A 21,259-nucleotide genomic window follows, 5' to 3' on the forward strand; every position below is an offset into this window, starting at 1 on the left:
TTAAAAGGGTAAGAAAAAGGGCAGAAACCCAATAAAAATAGAAAAAAAAAGCCTAACGGAGAAAACTTAGAAGCCAAGAAAGGAAAACAAAATAGCTCACATTCGGCTCGTATGTACATGTGTCAGTAAAAGATATGCGTCATGCTAATAAAATGTTAAATACCTGAAGGGAGAAAAAAAAAGTCACCCAAAACTTGAAATCAACATACAAACGTCAAATAACAGCAACGGGAACGCCTCCACTCACAGTTCTTTTCACTTGTTAATGTCTGTGGCTCATCATCATCACCATCTCATGAGTAGGGCGAGAAGGAAATTAATATCAAATAAATGGAATTATGTTTATGAATAAAAATATAAATACATATATGTCATAATGATTAAAATCATATGCAGCGATGGGAAAAAGAGTGACATCGAGTATCATTAGGCACAAAACGTTAGGCATAATATTTAAATATGTATGCACATTGTAAAGTGGAGAGGAGGAAAGTGAGAGAGAATTGTAAACACCATGGCGTCAACGCACCCACAAACAAATAACAGCAATAATTAAAACAACAGAAGTGTGGACGAAATAGTCGGCAGTGTTACAACCGTTGAAAAAGGAGAGAAAAGAAGAAAAAAAATAAGAGCACAGAAAAAAAAACAGGAAAAAGTGAAGGGAAATGTTTCGTGCACACGTCCCATTACGTTCGAATCTTCTCTTTCCTTTTTGGCTATTTCTTAAACACAACATAAAAGTCTCAAGGGGGAAACACAACATCAAATATATATATATATATGTATGCACATATGTTTATAAAGGAAATAATATTAATTCGTCAACATAACTCCTCATACCACAGAACTAGCATTAGTAATAACAATAATAACAGATCATATAAACACGCGTAAAAGAAAAAAAGAAAGCTGAACTGAGTGAGAGAAAATGAGACAGCGGCAGACCAAAGGGAGGAGCAAAAAAAAGAAAAAAAAACAAATATAAAATGTTTTTGTATCACATATTCCACAGTTCACATACCTCGCTGCCACCATTTCATTTCAGTAATACCACACGCAGCAGTGGTTATTATACACACAACCAGAGGCGGAGAAATTTATATGGGTGACGAAACCAAAATAAAGACATAAGGCAGAAAAAATATAAACACCAATGTCTGCCTCCGAAGCAACACCAAGAGGAAGTATCCAACTTCTTTACACTTATCACATCAATTAGCATCATTTTCCGTCATTCCGTTATTTACTTCCCGCCCACTGGACACCGGCACACGAGAACATTGCTTTGGGGAGGCGTCGGAAAGGTACGGATTGCAGGAAATGATGATGAGGGAAGAGCCACTTTGGGTAGTAACACCTGACGATGCGGACATCCCGCGGGCTCCGTGTTCCGCAATGTGTCCAACCTTCACTGCAATACGGCGAATAACTTCTTCACAATACGCATCGTCCCACACACGCCCCTTCCGCCGTGGTAAAGAAACATTCCAACGCTCGCAGTATGGAACCAATAGTCGCTCTCGCTGTGGAGCTTTGAAGGTACTGAGTAAGGAATGCAGGGCATCTGAAATAGTTTGTGCCGATCCACTCAGCTCCATGTGGGTGGAACTATGTTCACTAGCAGAGGTACTAGTAGGGTCCTCACTCTCTTCGAAAGAGAAATCACGATCCAAGCGGAGCCCAGCGAATGCACGGCCGGGAACGGCATTCAATTGGTACATTACAATAGGCTCAGGAACACCACGCAACGCAACAGGTCCAAGCGAGGTCGCATCAAGTTGGTCACGCTCCTCAGTGCTCAGTGACATGTACGCCGCATACGTCAGCAGCACTTGCCCACCATTTGTCACACTTTCTGTGCGCGCAGCCATGTTTGGTGTGCGTCCGTAGTAGTCGTATCCTTTTGTTACTTCATCATGTCGGATATCACATAACCCGGTGTGGATTCCGATTCTTACACGCAGCCCATTCCACAACTGGCGGTAAACCTCGGGATCCAGACGTGCACTTGGTGGAATATAGTGATCATCATCCTCAGCTTTCTGCATCTCGGAATTGCGGTAGAAATCATCGAAAACAGTTGTCCCCCAACAGTGTTGCAGGAATGATCGCTGAATGTCACTCGCGAGTTCCACAGCGGTGGATGTACTGCGGCAGGCAATCATAAAGGAGTCCCCAACGGTCTTCACCTCGTAACAACCATACTGCATGATGAGTGAACGGATCATAGTGTGATGAGCCAACACGGCATCGGGCATCAGTTCCGGGTGAGTAGACCACTGCGCAGTGCTGCTTTCGATGTCCGTGAAGATGAGAGTTACAGGATCTGTTGGTTCCCTCGGTGCTCTGTTGTTGTCTCGAGAATTAAACACAAACAAGCACAGAAGCACACACAATGCAATAGCAAGTGCAACAAAGAAAACAGAACCAACAATTATACCGGCAAGTTGTGAAGGACTAAGGGAAGACCCATCCATTACAGCATACTCCAAAGATGGCGTCACGCCACGACTCAGTACAGGCACACGGGGGTCTAGTACCCGAGACATCGACCACACAGAAATGTTTCCCGCCCCAAAATTAGTCTCGCAACGGTTAGCCGCCGTTACACGTCCCTTAACACACTCAACATCACTGTACGGTCCGTAGTGCATGTCATCCACACGAATGTTTGATTCTGTGTAAAAAAAATCAACTAACAACGAGGGGCTTATCCTCTTCATGCGTGGAACGATGCTTCGAAGCAGACGCGCAGTGGCAAAGCCCCGCAACCTCAGCGGTGTCCATGTAGATTCACGGGGGTTGTAGGCATGAAACATTGCAACTGTATCCGATTCCGTATTTTTATCGGCCCAGTGTGGTAGATTCGTCGCGAACACAAGTCGTGAGGCGCTTACAACTGCCGCAGGGGTCGCATTAAATGCTTCCACAAACTCATCATACAATTGAGCGACTTCGGAGAAGAGAACATACACGCGTCTATCATTTCGAGATTGGAGATACTGTGCAATCGCATGGGCATCTGGAGGTGTGAGGCCGATGGCCACAACATCCCCACTGCTTGGTAGATGGTCCACCAGAGTGTCACTCTCTTTAAGTAACAACATTGACTTAAGTGCCACATCAAATGTCATTAGCGATTTGTTGAGTACATCACCAATTACTTCCGCCCTTTTACTTCGAATAGCGGCAGACACGGCACCGGTAGAGGCATTTGAGAGGTGCATAGCAATCACGTACAATTGTTGCCGAACCGTAGGCGAGAGCAGTAACACATTTCTACGGAACTTACCCACTATGGGGCTGGCCGCCAAAGGATTGATGAAGGTGACATTTGGAAGCCGGAGTGCATCCCTCGTCACTCCACCAAAGACAGCGGATACTATCCTGTTGTCCACCAATTGCGCGAGATCACCTGCCACTTCACTCAGCTTCCTCCTAAAGGGGTGAAAAAAGAGTCGATCATTCTCGAAACTGCCATCAGCGGGGACAGATGATGCACCTTCGTACCATCTCCTGGCGGAACGCTCGGTAATGTAACTATCCACAATCAGAATGAAAACACCATATAGTGGGGCATACACCTTCACATTTGCACTCGAACACTGTGATACACCCCACATCAAGAAACCATTTATTACGGGGTACATACGAAACCCATCCACGACTTCCTTCATGTAAACAGCGCTTCCACCCTGATTGCAGTTGCACATAGCACCCTGCATGGACGCAAACTCGCCGCACTCATTACCATAGTCACCCACGACAAGGTCATCTACAACGTAACGACGCTGGCGGTACAGAGAGTCCATAAAGGCCGTGCGGTCCGTCAACACATCAGTACTGTGTAGTGCCTGCGAAAGGATCTCACCAGTGAGCCATCCAGTCATCATCAGATCAGAAATGGCCTCGTCGGTACTAAAGTGTGGGGGTTTCGAAAAGCCACCCCATTCACTATTGGATTTTAAATGGTTATCCATCTCCTCCCGAAACCGCCGGACAGACGCAAGGGTTAGTAAATTCGAAGGAGGAATTGTGCCCGTGATGATTAATTGACCATCGTTCAGAGACACATTGGAAGCATACAAAGCGTCACGCCAAGTTCTTATTAGAGGGCCTTGTGATGTCGACGGAGCCAAAACATACATCTGTCTCGCCCGCTCATCCTTCACAATCCTCCCTATGAACCATTCGGTGGCGGGGTTGCGCACGGGGGCAAACAGGAGCACAGCCTGTGGACGTGTCTCAACAAACTGGTTCCATTCAGCTGCCAGGGCATCTTCATCTGCTCCAACTCCACCAGCTGCAGCAAATGCACCACAGAGTTCATGGCCCATCATGGATGATATATCCAGAGCGAATTCATACAATGCCTCACCGGATGGTGTTCCCTTCAAGTACGTTATTCCCACACGCGGGAGACCAAGGAAAACAACGGCATAACGGAAAAGTGCAAGTAACTCAGCATTCGGCTCCACACTTATGAAGTAAAGATGGGGATCCCACTCACGCACTTCAGTGGAGAAAGCGAGTGGGCCGAAACTAACTGCACCGTGTTTACTCAGCTCACCCTTCACCCACATAGTATTGGGTCCGCCAAAGGGACCAAATACAATCATCAGCTTGCCTTCGCTTTCCTTAACCACGGACTCGAAGAACTCAGCGACGGGAGTATCGTATGATGGTGGTCGAATGAAAGAAACCCTTGCCTTGGAGTTTGTTTTCCAACCGCGAGCTGTCAGGGATGCTTCAAAACCAGCGTTAAGTGAATCCACCTCCACCTCCTGAACATCAGGGCTATACATCAGGGAGAGGACATTTATTGTTATATTGTCTTCAGCCCTTCCTGTAGTTGAGAAGGAAAGCAATAGAAATAGTAGCTGCAGAAGCGGTAGCGACAGCTTCGACAGCAGTGAGGTCATGCGTACTTTTAACTTGTTCGTGTGATCTTAAATACTACGTGAGGAAATGGAAGGAATGAAACGATACAGAGGCAACTGATAGGTTTTGCGAAAGGAACACCAGGGAATCACATGCGCACAGAAACAAATCATCACAAAGGGTGATACAACTGCATGGAATAAATGTTGAAACGAGTTCTTTTGACTATCTTGTCACAAAAAAAAAGGTGTTCGTGTGCCATGCTGCTCTCGGGCACCCTTACTTTTTGTCCTCCTTCGTTTTGGGTAATTTGTGGCACCCCATTTTTGATTTATTTCACCCACCTCCTTCCGCCACGGAACCCCTCCCCCTGGTTGCTACTACTAATACCAAAAACAAATATTATATACATGAATGGATAAATTAACGCAGATAGGCTGAGGCAGTTAAATAAAGGCAGAAGATCGTAAGATCCCACAAGAAACAAAACCCCCTCCATACCATCAGCTGTTAGAAAAGTGGAGGCGGTAATAAGAAACCTGTGTGGCTGGGTGTTTCTTAAATAATACCGTTAAAAAAAAATACGTACGTACGGATAATAAATAAATATAAAAGGCAAAAAAAATAAGAGAAAATGGATAAGAAGTTTGATGAGGATGAAATAAAAATAACTAAACGCGATGAATAAAACATGTACACATTTTGAGGGGGAATGCGCACACAAGAAACGAAGCGATTGCTTCCAGTCGCATCAGAAACTGCAGAACATAATATTAACAATACTCAAATATAAATGTATATCCCAATTCGGCCCACAAAGCCCACGTGGGCTTTATCGAAGCACAGAAAAATTCCACTTACCAATGTCTATGTTTGAATACATTTTGTGTATATATTACACCTGCTTGTTTTGATTCGCACTTAAACAAAAAGAATGGAAAGAGTGTGCCCTTGGGTACTCAACATGATGAGTCAACAAAAAAACATGGGGAAAAAAGGATATCAAATAAGCAGCATCAAACTGCGCCCCTCCATGGGTGTATCTTTTTGTATGGGTATAAACTATTAGGCATACATATTTACATGTATATGAGTAAACGTATGCGTGGGAACGTACGAACGAATATATGAACTTTAAATTGACCAGTAAAAGGCTGTGCACACAAATATGTTTTTTTTAAGCAAACACAAACCACCATCATGACAACTGTTTCGGCCGCCACTGTTACGCAGGATACCACACAGTGCTCATAATCATAAGAAAATGCATTCATATATGCCTGTGTGCGCGTACCTGTTTGTATTCCCATACAGAAGCGCAGCCGATACAGCACCTACTCCGTGTTCAGAAGGGCGTCCGCATTCCCCAAACATAATCTCGACAACCCTTGGTTTGTTTTCCCTAATTTCTCGTGATGGTTAACCTCTTAACTCACCTTTCAGTCACCCCTCCCCATTATTTACACACACACACCATACAAAGAAATACAATTAGAAAATACACCTCCACACAAAACGCTGCAACGACGAAAGGGACTAGTTAGCTTCCAATGAAGCAATTTTGGGGGGAAAGGGGGCAAAACAAATGAAAACAACAGCAAACAAGCAAAAGGAAAAAAAAAGGACTTATCCTCCTGAAGGTGCCCACACACATCCGGCCGCGGTGGATGCGTGTAAATATGGCACGGACATCAGAAAGAAAAAAAACGATAATATTTTGGTTAAAATACGACGACGCTCAGGAAGCATAACGACCAACAAACGGCCCCACCTTCACTGCAATACGGCGAATAACTTCCTCACAATACGCATCGTCCCAAGCGTATGAACCACCCATTGGCAGGGGAACATTCCAACGCTCGCAATACAGTGCCAATAGTCGCTCTCGCTGTGGAGGTTTGAAGGTACTGAGTAAGGAATGCAGGGCATCTGAAATAGTTTGTGCCGATCCACTCAGCTTCAGGCTGTCAAAACTTAAACTGTTCGAGGAAAAGCTGAAGTTCTCGACATCTTCATCAAAATAAAACCCACGATCCAAGCGGAGCCCAGTGAATGCACGGCCGGGAACGGCATTCAATTGGTACATTACAATAGGTTCAGGAACACCACGCAACGCAACAGGTCCAAGCGAGGTCGCATCAAGTTGGTCACGCTCCTCAGTGCTCAGTGACATGTACGCCGCATACGTCAGCAGCACTTGCCCACCATTTGTCACACTTTCTGTGCGCGCAGCCATGTTTGGTGTGCGTCCGTAGTAGTCGTATCCTTTTGTTACTTCATCATGTCGGATATCACATAACCCGGTGTGGATTCCGATTCTTACACGCAGCCCATTCCACAACTGGCGGTAAACCTCGGGATCCAGACGTGCACTCGGTGGAATATAGTGATCATCATCCTCAGCTTTCTGCATCTCGGAATTGCGGTAGAAATCATCGAAAACAGTTGTCCCCCAACAGTGTTGCAGGAATGATCGCTGAATGTCACTCGCGAGTTCCACAGCGGTGGATGTACTGCGGCAGGCAATCATAAAGGAGTCCCCAACGGTCTTCACCTCGTAACAACCATACTGCATGATGAGTGAACGGATCATAGTGTGATGAGCCAACACGGCATCGGGCATCAGTTCCGGGTGAGTAGACCACTGCGCAGTGCTGCTTTCGATGTCCGTACAAACAATGGTTACAACGCCACATTCACCACCCCGTAGCATCTCAAACATTGGAACACACACTTCACTGTCGTTGATAAATGTAACTAGGTCACTTGACGACTTGGGCACAGTATCCCGTTGTCCACGGACGCGCACAAACAAGCACAGAAGCACACACAATGCAATAGCAAGTGCAACAAAGAAAACAGAACCAACAATTATACCGGCAAGTTGTGAAGGACTAAGGGAAGACTCATCCATTACAGCATACTCCAAAGATGGCGTCACACCCCGACTCAGTACAGGCACACGGGGGTCTAGTACCCGAGACATCGACCACACAGAAATGTTTCCCGCCCCAAAATTAGTCTCGCAACGGTTAGCCGCCGTTACACGTCCCTTAACACACTCAACATCACTGTACGGTCCGTAGTGCATGTCATCCACACGAATGTTTGATTCTGTGTAAAAAAAATCAACTAACAACGAGGGGCTTATCCTCTTCATGCGTGGAACGATGCTTCGAAGCAGACGCGCAGTGGCAAAGCCCCGCAACCTCAGCGGTGTCCATGTAGATTCACGGGGGTTGTAGGCATGAAACATTGCAACTGTATCCGATTCCGTATTTTTATCGGCCCAGTGTGGTAGATTCGTCGCGAACACAAGTCGTGAGGCGCTTACAACTGCCGCAGGGGTCGCATTAAATGCTTCCACAAACTCATCATACAATTGAGCGACTTCGGAGAAGAGAACATACACGCGTCTATCATTTCGAGATTGGAGATACTGTGCAATCGCATGGGCATCTGGAGGTGTGAGGCCGATGGCCACAACATCCCCACTGCTTGGTAGATGGTCCACCAGAGTGTCACTCTCTTTAAGCAACAACATTGACTTAAGTGCCACATCAAATGTCATTAGCGATTTGTTGAGTACATCACCAATTACTTCCGCCCTTTTACTTCGAATAGCGGCAGACACGGCACCGGTAGAGGCATTTGAGAGGTGCATAGCAAGCACGTACAATTGTTGCCGAACCGTAGGCGAGAGCAGTAACACATTTCTATTGAAACGATTGATCCGAGGATAAAGCAGCAGTGGATCGACGAATACAGGGCCTGGAAGTTCCAGAATATCTTCATCAACAGCACCATAGATAATGACTATCTCCCTCATATTGAGCAAAGCCTCTAGAGCTATGACCCCCATCTGCGTGCTTAGTGGAAGCACATCAAAGTGTAAAATATCTTCTCCGAAATCATCACGAATGACAGGAGCTGAAGACACACCTTCGTACCATCTCTTGGCGGAACGATAAGAAAAGAAATAATCACTCAAGTGCATGACAAAACCACTCAATGGAATACTGATCTTCACGTCCCTACTCGAACACTGTGATGCACCCCAGGCTAGGAATCCTCTCTGAAGCGGCTCTATACGAAACCCATCCACGACTTCCTTCATGTAAACAGCGCTTCCACCCTGATTGCAGTTGCACATAGCACCCTGCATGGACGCAAACTCGCCGCACTCATTACCATAGTCACCCACGACAAGGTCATCTACAACGTAACGACGCTGGCGGTACAGAGAGTCCATAAAGGCCGTGCGGTCCGTCAACACATCAGTACTGTGTAGTGCCTGCGAAAGGATCTCACCAGTGAGCCATCCAGTCATCATCAGATCAGAAATAGCCTCGTCGGTACTAAAGTGTGGGGGTTTCGAAAAGCCACCCCATTCACTATTGGATTTTAAATGGTTATCCATCTCCTCCCGAAACCGCCGGACAGACGCAAGGGTTAGTAAATTCGAAGGAGGAATTGTGCCCGTGATGATTAATTGACCATCGTTCAGAGACACATTGGAAGCATACAAAGCGTCACGCCAAGTTCTTATTAGAGGGCCTTGTGATGTCGACGGAGCCAAAACATACATCTGTCTCGTCCGCTCATCCTTCACAATCCTCCCTATGAACCATTCGGTGGCGGGGTTGCGCACGGGGGCAAACAGGAGCACAGCCTGTGGACGTGTCTCAACAAACTGGTTCCATTCAGCTGCCAGGGCATCTTCATCTGCTCCAACTCCACCAGCTGCAGCAAATGCACCACAGAGTTCATGGCCCATCATGGATGATATCTCCAGAGCGAATTCATACAATGCCTCACCGGATGGTGTTCCCTTCAAGTACGTTATTCCCACACGCGGGAGACCAAGGAAAACAACGGCATAACGGAAAAGTGCAAGTAACTCAGCATTCGGCTCCACACTTATGAAGTAAAGATGGGGATCCCACTCACGCACTTCAGTGGAGAAAGCGAGTGGGCCGAAACTAACTGCACCGTGTTTACTCAGCTCACCCTTCACCCACATAGTATTGGGTCCGCCAAAGGGACCAAATACAATCATCAGCTTGCCTTCGCTTTCCTTAACCACGGACTCGAAGAACTCAGCGACGGGAGTATCGTATGATGGTGGTCGAATGAAAGAAACCCTTGCCTTGGAGTTTGTTTTCCAACCGCGAGCTGTCAGGGATGCGTCAAAACCAGCGTTAAGTGAATCCACCTCCACCTCCTGAACATCAGGGCTATACATCAGGGAGAGGACATTTATTGTTGTATTGTCTTCAGCCCTTCCTGTAGTTGAGAAGGAAAGCAATAGAAATAGTAGCTGCAGAAGCGGTAGCGACAGCTTCGACAGCAGTGAGGTCATGCGTACTTTTAACTTGTTCGTGTGATCTTAAATACTACGTGAGGAAATGAAGGAATGAAACGATACAGAGGCAACTGATAGGTTTTGCGAAAGGAACACCAGGGAATCACATGCGCACAGAAACAAATCATCACAAAGGGTGATACAACTGCATGGAATAAATGTTGAAACGAGTCCGTATAAACTTATTCTGCGAATTTTTTTCAATCCATGAGCGATGTGAGCCCTAATTTAAGAACACCGCAAATAATGAGGAAAAGAAAGCAAAAATTGAGCTATAGGCCCATTGATATCCAATGAGACCTGTTCCTGTTTGCAAAATCGTGATAAATTCTAAAGGGGGAGGCACTTTTGCTTGAGGCAGTTTATCCAAACATTACAGCGTGAGTTAGTCGTTGTCAGACGCTCAGTGGGTTAATATCCAATTAGGTAAACAATTGGGTTCACCCTATTTAAAGGTTCTCCAGTGGCAAGTATTGTATTGTACCTCGACCATATTTGTGGTTTTCTGAGTTTGCCATTTCGCATGGAAGGCACAGCGTAACCGCAAAGAATGATAGCGTCCCCCAGTTCCTTTTCTGCTGTTATTCCTGCCCAGCTGCTTCACCAGACCATTCATGTTTCTACTCTCACATACATGCTTGTTTCTCTGTCTTGTGCTACAGCCTCAAACAGTGGATGGGGCCTTAGTGCGGTGAAACATTACGGCACATATTCTCGTATTCACTCACACAAATACACAGATGCAAGCGCCGGTAACTGCGCTCCCCAATACGTAAACCTTCCAACCAACTGGAATGTGGGCCACTCGAAAGAACCACAATACATTCTTCTCAGAAAGTTCTTTATTAAATAATGTGACAAATCCCACTGGCGCAGTCACATCTCTCGTCCTCCACAAACTCAAGTACTGCCTGCATTCAGTTGAAGCGGTGTCCCTACTTTCAAAAAGTTATCGTGGAACTGCAAATTCCATGTGAGTTATTGCGCCGGCCGTAACCACTTTTGGTGAGTTTCATGATGTTTGGTACGTAAAGCCCCGATGTTTCCATGGTTTGAAAATCCATCAAGAAACAAACAAAAGAAACATTCCCCCCCCCCCCATCAGCACATTCCATTAAATGAAAAACAAATACATATACAAGGTTTCAACACATATGCAAACACGTGCATACACCCAGCCAGACTGCTTCCTCTGTTGCACCCATGCCGTCTCGCAAACTCTCCGACAGGTCAACGGAGAAACACAAAACTTAGAGTCCTGCCGGTTTCACACACTTATGTGTGACAAAAAATATTTACAGTAAAAAAACGTATTTTGAGGGGGAGAGTTTCAGAAAACAGTTCCACAAAAACATACATAACAAACAAGAAAATCCTCAGCACATCACAATCCAAATCAAACAAATGAGCGAACGTCTTTTTATTCTTTAGCATCGATAAAGGGGACAAACAAGGGAAACAGAATAATACCACCTATCCTTTGTCCCTCCCATCTACCGTTGTAACTATGTAAGAGATAATAAACGCTTCAATGCAAGAAAAAAGGAATCCATTACACGGTACGTTACTCCGATGCACAATAACAAAGTATTTTATCCTTCTTAACCCCCTCTACATAGCACCGCTGCCTCTTATGTTTTTGAGCATCTGCTTTGCAAAATAAGTCCAACTGAACTCAGTAACTTGTACGTTCCGCTACAGCGCCTTCAAATAAGGACAGTGGAAACGTAGATGGAATCAAAAAATGGGTTTAAATTGTTTGTTTTTGCTCTCGCTTGATGGGATTGATCTATATTGTTTGCATATGCCGTCGTTTGACGACATGTTATGCAAATTTGGATGAATTTGTACAACCCCCTCCCACATGTTTCTCATATCTCCGTAAAAACCGTTCTATTGCGAATTCTAGTTAGTGAGTAGTAGACAAAAAAATCTGTACGTTTCTTTCTTACTTCTTTTATTGCACAGAGTGGACACTGTTTTGCTTAATGGCACCGAGTTGAAAGTGGAACAGTATCCAATACTGTACCAAATAAGATAGTTGTCGGACCGCTACAACAGCAACAACACGTGCCTTACCTATGCACCTTTTACGATCATTTTCTAATATTGTGAGTGTGAACACGTCGTCGCTCGCTGGCGGTTAGAGGGTAATCCAGCAGAAAATGCAGAACGTTCTCCCCACAACAATTCCCTGCCGAACGAAACGGCCAAATGCATGAAGGCAAATGTTAGCGAAAGTCCATCGTAATTTCATTAAGCGACATTGTGGTAATCAAAGAACACGCAAGTGAAAAAATGGTTGCTCGTACAAGGTAGTGCGACGGCAAAGAAAAAAATGTCGTTTGATAGCGATAATGATAACCCCCTTTTGATAATTTCAAGGACGACTATGTGTCATAACACTCGACGATGCACAAAACAGGAACGCAGCCGCAGAAAATTAAAATGAATATCACTCCACAAAACATACTGTGGGTATGAAGAGAGGAACGCAGACCGCCGTTGGCTCATATTTCGGCACCTTTGGACATAGATTTCCGAGTCATGATAACGCGTAGGATAACTGACAGCGGTCCCAACTCTACGAAGACGGCCTTTAACGACCGTGTGGCTCCTACGGAATTTGTCACAACGCGAGCGGTGCACACGGCACATAAAAAGGAAAGCGTGGTAAAGCCGTCCGGAGGAACATGAGAAAAAAAACTGCGGAATGAAAAGGATGTTGTTCCAACGAGGGGATCTACGGGCACACATTATGTGAAATGAAGCGGATATCTGGGACCGTTCAGCCTACAATCTCCTATCGCAGCAACATACGGTTATTAGGGCCCTGGTCCACGTGTGACTACAGCTTGACTTGCACATAAGAAATATAATTCTGAACTGCTGTTGTCACTACCTAAACCCCTTCTTTATTCTCACCAAAAATTTAAAAAAAGAGAGATGATAGGGGCTTAATTGCATACAGAGAGCGCACACATAGTCGAAGAACCTTATAACCACACCGCGATAAAGGAAGGTTAACTGGATTCTTCCCCTCCTCGGAGGAAGTCCCGATCCCGCAAATACAGCAACTGAACGCTCGGCTTTACGCGGGCTCGAAGCCTGATGCACCGTTACGGTAAGTCCACAACACAGCCACAAAAATATAAGAAACATGATGATCGCGCTCTGTGAAGTAAGATCTATTTAAATGCAATACGGGATTGCGCAAACGCAAGCAAAGATTTGAAAGAAAGAAAGAAGTGGAAGGGTAGAGATGTCTAGCAGTTATAATCACTACACGTGTCTTATCCTCAGTATGTCCTCTTCTCCCCGCACTAACCGAAACAGAACGGACAAATAAATATCCAAATGTTTATGCTACTGCTTCAAATGGCAAAAGCACTTGGTTGTCAAAGTTAAACACAAGCCTTCCTCACCTTACCTCTGCTCCTTACTCGTTATGTTACACACCGAGCCAAGCAGCAGCAGAAACTGCCACTGACGTTAGATCCAAACAAACGGCTCCCCCAACAACAAAAATATATACGTCACAACACTCCATGTTTAGTTCCCCCAAACCCCTACGTAACTAGAAAAAAACGCGAAGCAACAATAATGTGGATACCTTCAGCCAATCATGTTGAATTTCCTTCAACGAATAAATTTGTCGACACCTCCTTTTTTTTTTTTCAAAGTGCCGCGCGCGAAAGGGCGGAGACAGCACACATAATGAGGAATGGGTCGCTAATACATTCACGCTAGTTTTCGCCGCTGCTGCTGCGTCCTAACGAGTGGAGATTGTTTGATTTCCCTTTCCTGTTCCTACCTTTCCATGGTAACCTACGCCGACGCATCCCCGACCTTGAAACAAGTGAACGTATACGAAACCAACAGATTGGCGAATAAACAAAAGCATTTGTTAGATTCTCCTCCCCCCCCCCCGCCCGCCGCCGCCGACGACGACTCAACAAGTCTGGTCACATTTATAATAGTGAACTACCCACATACACAAACGGACCACCACCACATCCAACATGACATGACATGACCGTAAGTAGACAGAAATTTCACCAAACTTGCCATGAGTATTATCGTAAATATGTACAAGCAAGGGCAGTACTTTTGGTTTGTAGGTGAGCAAATGAGCTGAAGCATTCAACAAAGGGAGAAAAGAAAAAAGAAAAGGAACGACCCTAGTCGAGGGGTCAACATACCCGTCGAAAGGTCTCATGCAGCGAAGATCCCGAGTGAATAGAGAACATCCACCCCAGCGGGCAGCAGTAGGTGCAGCCATCACAGGGGGACGGCGATACTTTGCTGATAACATTTATGCGCTCATGAACCACACAACGCGCATGTAGTCATTTCACTTCGACAAAGTTGTGCATTTATTCTTTCTGGTTGCCACTCTTTGGTTAACGGCACCTGAACCCAGTCCGTTCTAATGGCACAATCCAGGTACTCACGACCCACAATACCCCAGCTCCTCCACATGCTGATACCTAAAGACCGAAAAGAGAAAAAAGACCGCCAACCCCCCTGCGTTGGGACTCGACCCCGCAGTCCGACCATCTAGGGGGAAATTAGACGAAGAGGACCCGCCACCGCACCCCGAGCCCAGATTCGAGGGTCAGCAGCTACAGGGGCTCCCTAAACCACAGCAAACCCCCAGAACACGGCACCCTCGAATGGGAAAAATACGTTTCTGTGACCTCGAGAGGACGGAAAGCACCGGCAATGGGACTGGAGGGTGAAGCGAAGGAGCGGCCACAACCACCACCCACGGGGCCGGCAAGCGGACGGCGCCATGTGTGAGAAAATTGGGCCCTACACCACGCATAAAGAATGCGCAAAAAATTAAGGCAACACTCAAAATCACAAGCCAATGCAATGACTTCGATGAAACGTTACCACACTTAATGAGTTGCCAGTGGTTAAAATTTTTTCATGGACAGTGTGTTTCAAAAGGAGTGACCATACGGGCGTATAGAGTTTCGGAGACGATTTGCGTAGTTTCTCCCAGCAGTGTAATGGCACCGCCAAGTGCGCGTACTCTCGTGAGTGAGACAAGATATCTCATCCATCCTTCCCTCGTACCATCCCTTCCTAACCCCACCGAATGACCCGACAACACACGCAGCACACGCAGCGATCACTAGCAGGGATCAACTGTCACACGCGGAAAAGGGAAGGAGAAAAAGAAAAAGAAGGTGGGGTCGATATCATCGAAAAGAGAATTTGTGGCAGAAAGGACGGTTGCCTGGTATCCCTAGAATGAGCGCAGTGCGGGGAAGTTCGTGGTTCCGTTTGCTGCGTACTGCAATGTTAAAGGGCTAAAAGAGTAAAAGAAAACATCGGAAACAGAGGGAGCCATGCGATGTATAAAGAAAAGGCGGCCCCTACAAATGTACTGAGGAATTTAAACAGAAAAGGCGGTAACGTCAATGCTACCCGGTTCATATGGACAACAAATCTTGAATTCCCGGAGGAATTGCTGCGGAGTGCGGGTTTTCTGGAATCCTGCGAAAGGGATGATCCAAGCTTACCTTGCATGGTCATGTGTGAAAGATGAGCCAACGTGTGCCCGTCTCGGTGTTCAGGCGATAAGTGCAATTATATTGGGCTATTTTAACTTTGCCCGGGAAAGGTCAGGGGCGAAGCATGGATTTGAGGACACTCACCCGGCCCAACCGTCCCCGGTTCAGCGCCCGGAAGAGGCTGAAAGCGCACTAACCTTTCCCCTTTGAGAGACCCGGTTAGTTGGAAAAGCGAATGCAAGCACACTCGAGACTCGCGTTAACAAGCGTACGGCATGTAGGATATAGTTGCGCTCTGGTGCGCCCATCTGGAACTTCTCTCCGTTTTGTTTGTTTTATTCAGAAAGGGAAAGACACGCGCCGCTCTGAGTTGACTTCTGCGTCCCTACTTTTTCACCCCGATGAAAACGCTGGACGTTGACGGCACTGGTGAGGCGGTGTGCAGCGAGTTCCACCGGCGCGCGGCTGAGTGCGCTGTGGTGTGCTTATGTGCCTTTAATGGCCGCTACCCCTCCCCCCGCCTTACCTGTGCACATTACGCTACGTCGACGTGCTTGGAGCGCCGGAGTGCCTTACAGAATTTTTTTTGGCACACAGTATAAGTTGGCCGCTCAGTATATTAAACCTCTAAATGAAGCGTGCCGTGTAGTAACTCAGTGGTACGCAGCATTTCTATTTATTACGCCTTAAATAATCAGGGTTTCTCGTGCGGATGCAACTATCCGATTCTACCGATGTATATCGTTTTCGTACTTCCCTAACGTCGAACGTACATTTACTGCGAACGGAGGTGGGTGATGGTCAAGTTCCTTTGCGCTCAGCAGCGCGCATAATTTGCCTGACGTTGGGCGCAAAAAGTGAGGGAATATTCGCTTTCCCTCATATTCTATCCTCTCTCGGATCGGAATGTCGACAATCAGCAGGACGGATAGCCGCAAACAGTAGTGCTAAACTCCTGCTAGTACCGTCGCATGGACAAGATATAATAAGGGAGTGCAAGCTCTTATTTGAACGCGGATGCAATACAGCCTGTTACCAGTACATTTGGATCACTCAGCCGCCGTGCGCACGGCGTACAGGGAATTTTTGTGACGTCCCCTTCATATTAGTTGGTCCATTTGGAAGCACCGCGATGTGTTGCGAATTATTGGCGGTGCAGTGGTGCTGATCGGTGTAAAATTAATTTCCGTTCCTCGGCTACCTCCGTTTCCTCGTCCGGCAACTATCATGTCAATGCTTGCGGTCTAATTAGTAGCATGCTGGCCATACAAAAGCATAGTTGCCATTTCCATGATGTCGGGGATAGTTTACTTTTGTTCGGTGAAGCCTTGTATTGCCATTTTGAAGTGGTTTACCGTGTACGACGGAGAGGCTCGTTTTTGTGTACGGTGTGTTTGTGGGTGGGTGCTCCCATTGCAAACAAACTTCAACGCAGCCTCAATTTGCAGAGAAAGCGTCCCAATTCTAACGAGAGTGAGAAGAAAAAGTATTCAGTTGTGCGTAATAATGAACGTGAATCATTGGTTACTAGTTAGCAAAAGACTTGGTTTGGAAAGTATGAATTAGGGAAAGTTCCAAAACAATGAATGTATAATTCTCAGCTGCAGAGCAATGCCAACTCCGCGTAAATATTACCGTATTTTTTTTTCCACGCAATCGCGTGTCATGTTTTCAAATAACGACTCTGCTGATCGCCGTACACTGTCGTGAATCGTAAAGTGTGGTGGGCCTCTTACTGGCATAGAAGGAGGGGGCATCTACTGAATACAATGTATAGCTTTCTGTACTTCTACCCGTAAGGATTTTGCGGAATTTCGTCAGGTGGAAGGGCGCGCTCAGTTGGTGGGTTTGTGACTTCCAAGTGTTCTGTCGAGCAGCAAAGAAAAAATGAACGGGCCGTGATGAGGTTGTCGAAGTAAACGAAGTTCATACTATGAATTGTTTCCTTTCCAAAAAGATAGAAAAGGACGAAAACATAGAAGATGAAGGAGGATGAGACCTCATTCATGATATGTGCAACCCTTCCGCTTCTTCAGTAATTGCATGCATAGTGTGGTTCGATTAATCAAGCCGATCTGACCGTAAGATTCCATACTTAACTTGGACCGTGTAGCACGGGAAAAACACAACTGACGGAGCATTTGCCATCTCTGCAGATAGGAATAAGGTGAGTGTTTGATTAACCTTCATTTGTTGCAGGCATGAGGCACTTGAGTGTATGCACCGTCGTCAAATAATTGTTGTGTCGTATTTTTCGGAGCAGAGGCTGGTCTTTTTCTGGTGGAAAAAGTCACGTCCGTTAGGCATGTTGGATACGGGAAAAGACTGCTAGCACAAGATTGTTCACGGGCGTTAGACTTCACTGACCGGTTTGCTTGCAAGCTCCTGGAGTGGATCGAACCGAAGTGCGCAATAATAAAAGATACTGTTAAGATGCGTTTCACATATGAACTCATCGAGTCGGTACGTTATAATCATCTGACCACATAGGTCCTCTTAAATGATGCATCGATGAGGGGTGGTCCACTTGAAAAATCGTGTTGAAGTGAAAGTTTGTTCATCCACTTCAGCTAACTGGTGTTACTGTCAGACAAAGTCTTGCCAGTGCAAAACCTGGACAGAAAAGGAAAACTCGATGAGTATAAGCTGGTCGTGTATATCAAAGTGCATTTGCGTTGCTTGTGACGTGGTGATTTCGATCATTGCAACAACCATCCTAGTGGCGCCACCGTTGGCGTTGCTCGTTTGTTGTGGGTCAATCGTCAGCTTCAGTTGTTGAGAACCCTCCGAAGTCGATCCTCGATCTTCTTCCTCAGACTGTCACTGCCAAGTCGCAACGGATTGGTTAATTGCTTTATTTGCAAGGAGAGGAATTTGGCAGGACCCGGTTGGCACCGCCCACACCACTCTGGAGCATATGCTGTCTGAGTTTCGGGAGACTGAGGCAATGGGGAAGTTAAAAGTGGTTGGGATCCCACATATATACGTGTATGTATATCAAGCTATTAGTCCGCTTTCCTTGTTCAGTTAACCTCTCCAATGGACTCTTCCATTGAAACTCTTTTTATCGACGTTTGTCGTTCTCTTGCTGGCAGTTGTTTTTGTGGTAGCCGCTTGTTGTCATCCCAAGTTGTTTGTTTTTGTTTTGAACCAGCTCAAAGTGCCGCACATTTTTCTCTTTCGATAGCATTAGTTTGAAAACAGTACAGAAACGAGCACGACATCCTTTCTAGCAAATGCCACGAAGATTTGCCTTTGCACGCTCAGCAACCCTGTGCGTTTTCATACTGTTGTCTCTCCTCACGGAGGCATTCCCTGAGTATGTAGGTGGGAAGATTGGACAAACACCACCCAGTGATTTCCCTCCAGGAAACGTTAGGTTCGGCATAGACGATGCGGCAATCGCCCCGGTGGTGCCCCTAATCCTCAAAACACTGAAGAGCTTCATTGGAAGTGTCACAGTCCCTGAGCAAAGGTTACACGGAGTGAGTTTGGAAACGATGCAAGTGCAAGACATAAACATTGGAAATATGTCGCTACACATGAATAGTACGAACAGGGTTGATGTATCGGTATGGAACATGACGGCTAATGTCCCAGAAACCAACTTCAGCTACAATCTGGTGTTTGTGTCGTGCAGTGGAACGGCGAAAACCGATGTTCGCAATGCCAACGTGTCGTTTGCAATGCGTTTGTCCATCGGAGTGGGTGGCATCCTCGATGTATCGGTGGAGGACATGGCAATCCAACTTTTAGACCTGGTCATTACACCTTCACTGAATGGTTGGTGCAAGTCTATGGATTTTGTTGTTGGGACCCTTATGAATATTTTTAAGCGAAGCATAGCGGATTATCTGCAGCAGTATGTGCCGGCTATGGTCCAGCCGATCGTAAGAGCAAAGACGGTGGACATACTTCAGAAACTTCCCATCTCATTTGTGAGCCCTCCAAACATCACGGACGGACGGATGGAACTTACGCTGGCCATTCACTCTGAAATACCAATAAACCGAACGACAAAGGCGGGGATGTTTACCGAAATTGGGGGCCCGCTCCCCGAGCGGGACATTTCCATGATCTGCTCCTTTGCAGCTGCAAATAATGTACTGCGCCTTCTTCATTTATTCGGTAACCAGAGTCTTCTGAATATGACAATTCCCATTCCAGGAATATACAATTCCTCTCTCGCGGAGTCGATATACCCCGATGTGGTCGAACTTTGTCCCAACTGTCCTTTAAAGTTTGTCACTGGATGGACAGCAGCGCCGTGGCTTGAGCCCGTAAGCGACAAAGCGTTTATCACAAATGCCCAAGGCCCTACCCTTTCCATGGATATGGTAATGGATGACAACACGTCGGTAACTGTGCTTGGTGCTCATCTAAACGCGACCGCCAACGTGACTCATCTTTCCACCGACAACAGTGGCCGTATCACCATAAAGTTGGCCTCCGTGAATGCTGCGGTGGCACTATATGCTCCGTTGGGGCGAAAAATAAATTCAACATCACTCAATACAGATGTTCAGGTCTTATTGAATGAGATCGTGGTGCCGCTTGTTAATGCGCAAACGGGAGGATTCGCACTTCCGTTCGATGTAACAGATCTTTTGCTGAAGGTGTCAAATGCCACCATCAGTGTGGGACTTAATGCGATGGAAGCATATCCGCTTATCGGCTCATGCATTGATCGTATATGGTGAATGGTTCGTTTTGTGAAATCGCATCCTTTTGGGCGAAAGAATAGCCAAGGTTGTTTACTTACCAGTGAAGGGTTAGTTATACGTGGTGTATGTGCTCATTTACTTTTATCGATCGTTTTTTGTTGTTGTTCGTTCGTTTTAATTTGTTGATTTCATTTCTAAGGGAATGTTGTTTTGCGAGGTCCAACCACAATTATGGTTACTATGCTTTTTAAATAAAGTTATCGGGGTACGCATACATACATACATGTGCGTGCGTGTGCAAAAATGGTCCTTCCCTTGGGGAAAATATCACAGGGCGCATCAGCTTCCTACGAAGGGAGGGGCACCGTCCTCGCAGGCGCGTGATTTGGGTACTATGCTTGGTTTAAGGGGGAAGATATGTGAAAGCGCGCTTGTACATATGTCTGTATGTTTAACAGCTCAGCGGAGGTCAGGAGGGAGGTTGTTGGTTGCCTTTTAAACGTAACGATAGGAAATGAAATGCAAGGCGCACCACCCATGGGCACGGAACTCACATTCAGCAGGTTTCTTCCGACCTCCGTGTTTGTTGTCTTGTGCGCGCATGATTCCTGCAATCATATGCGCACGGTGCCCACATTTCTGTCAGAACTGTCTTGTGACTTTCTCACACCCTATACGTCGCAGGTGTGTCCCATTAAGTGAAGTTTCTTTTATATATTTTTTTTTTTTTAAAAAGCTAAAAGTACGTTGAGATGGCAGTTACCCTCATGTATCGGCAGCAAATGCCTCAGATGTCGACGGCCACCATCACCGCGGCCACT

General features: G+C 46.1%; 3 protein-coding genes across 3 annotated transcripts, besides 5 other annotated features; 1 reads left to right on the forward strand and 2 right to left on the reverse strand.

Annotated features, from left to right (window-relative positions):
* Positions 1–21,259: part of a sequence feature (sequence corresponds to BAC RPCI93-29K2) that runs on past both edges of the window.
* Positions 604–657: a sequence feature (A-rich).
* Positions 770–804: a microsatellite.
* Positions 1,215–4,925, reverse strand: Tb927.5.320 (receptor-type adenylate cyclase GRESAG 4, putative; the record flags this gene model as incomplete). The annotated part of the gene is made up of 1 exon (XM_839613.1): positions 1,215–4,925. One exon carries the CDS (start codon positions 4,923–4,925, stop codon positions 1,215–1,217), a length of 3,711 nt encoding a protein of 1,236 aa, XP_844706.1.
* On the reverse strand, positions 6,623–10,246 carry Tb927.5.330 (receptor-type adenylate cyclase GRESAG 4, putative; the record flags this gene model as incomplete). Its single annotated transcript, XM_839614.1, has 1 exon — positions 6,623–10,246. One exon carries the CDS (start codon positions 10,244–10,246, stop codon positions 6,623–6,625), a length of 3,624 nt encoding a protein of 1,207 aa, XP_844707.1.
* Positions 14,169–14,193: a sequence feature (GC_rich).
* Positions 19,011–20,474, forward strand: Tb927.5.340 (expression site-associated gene (ESAG) protein, putative; the record flags this gene model as incomplete). Its single annotated transcript, XM_839615.1, has 1 exon — positions 19,011–20,474. The coding sequence occupies one exon, from the start codon at positions 19,011–19,013 to the stop codon at positions 20,472–20,474; it is 1,464 nt and encodes a 487-aa protein (XP_844708.1).
* Positions 21,147–21,173: a sequence feature (AT_rich).

Source organism: Trypanosoma brucei, chromosome 5 (assembly GCF_000002445.2).
Source record: "Trypanosoma brucei brucei TREU927 chromosome 5, complete sequence".
NCBI classification, from domain to species: Eukaryota; Euglenozoa; class Kinetoplastea; order Trypanosomatida; family Trypanosomatidae; genus Trypanosoma; species Trypanosoma brucei.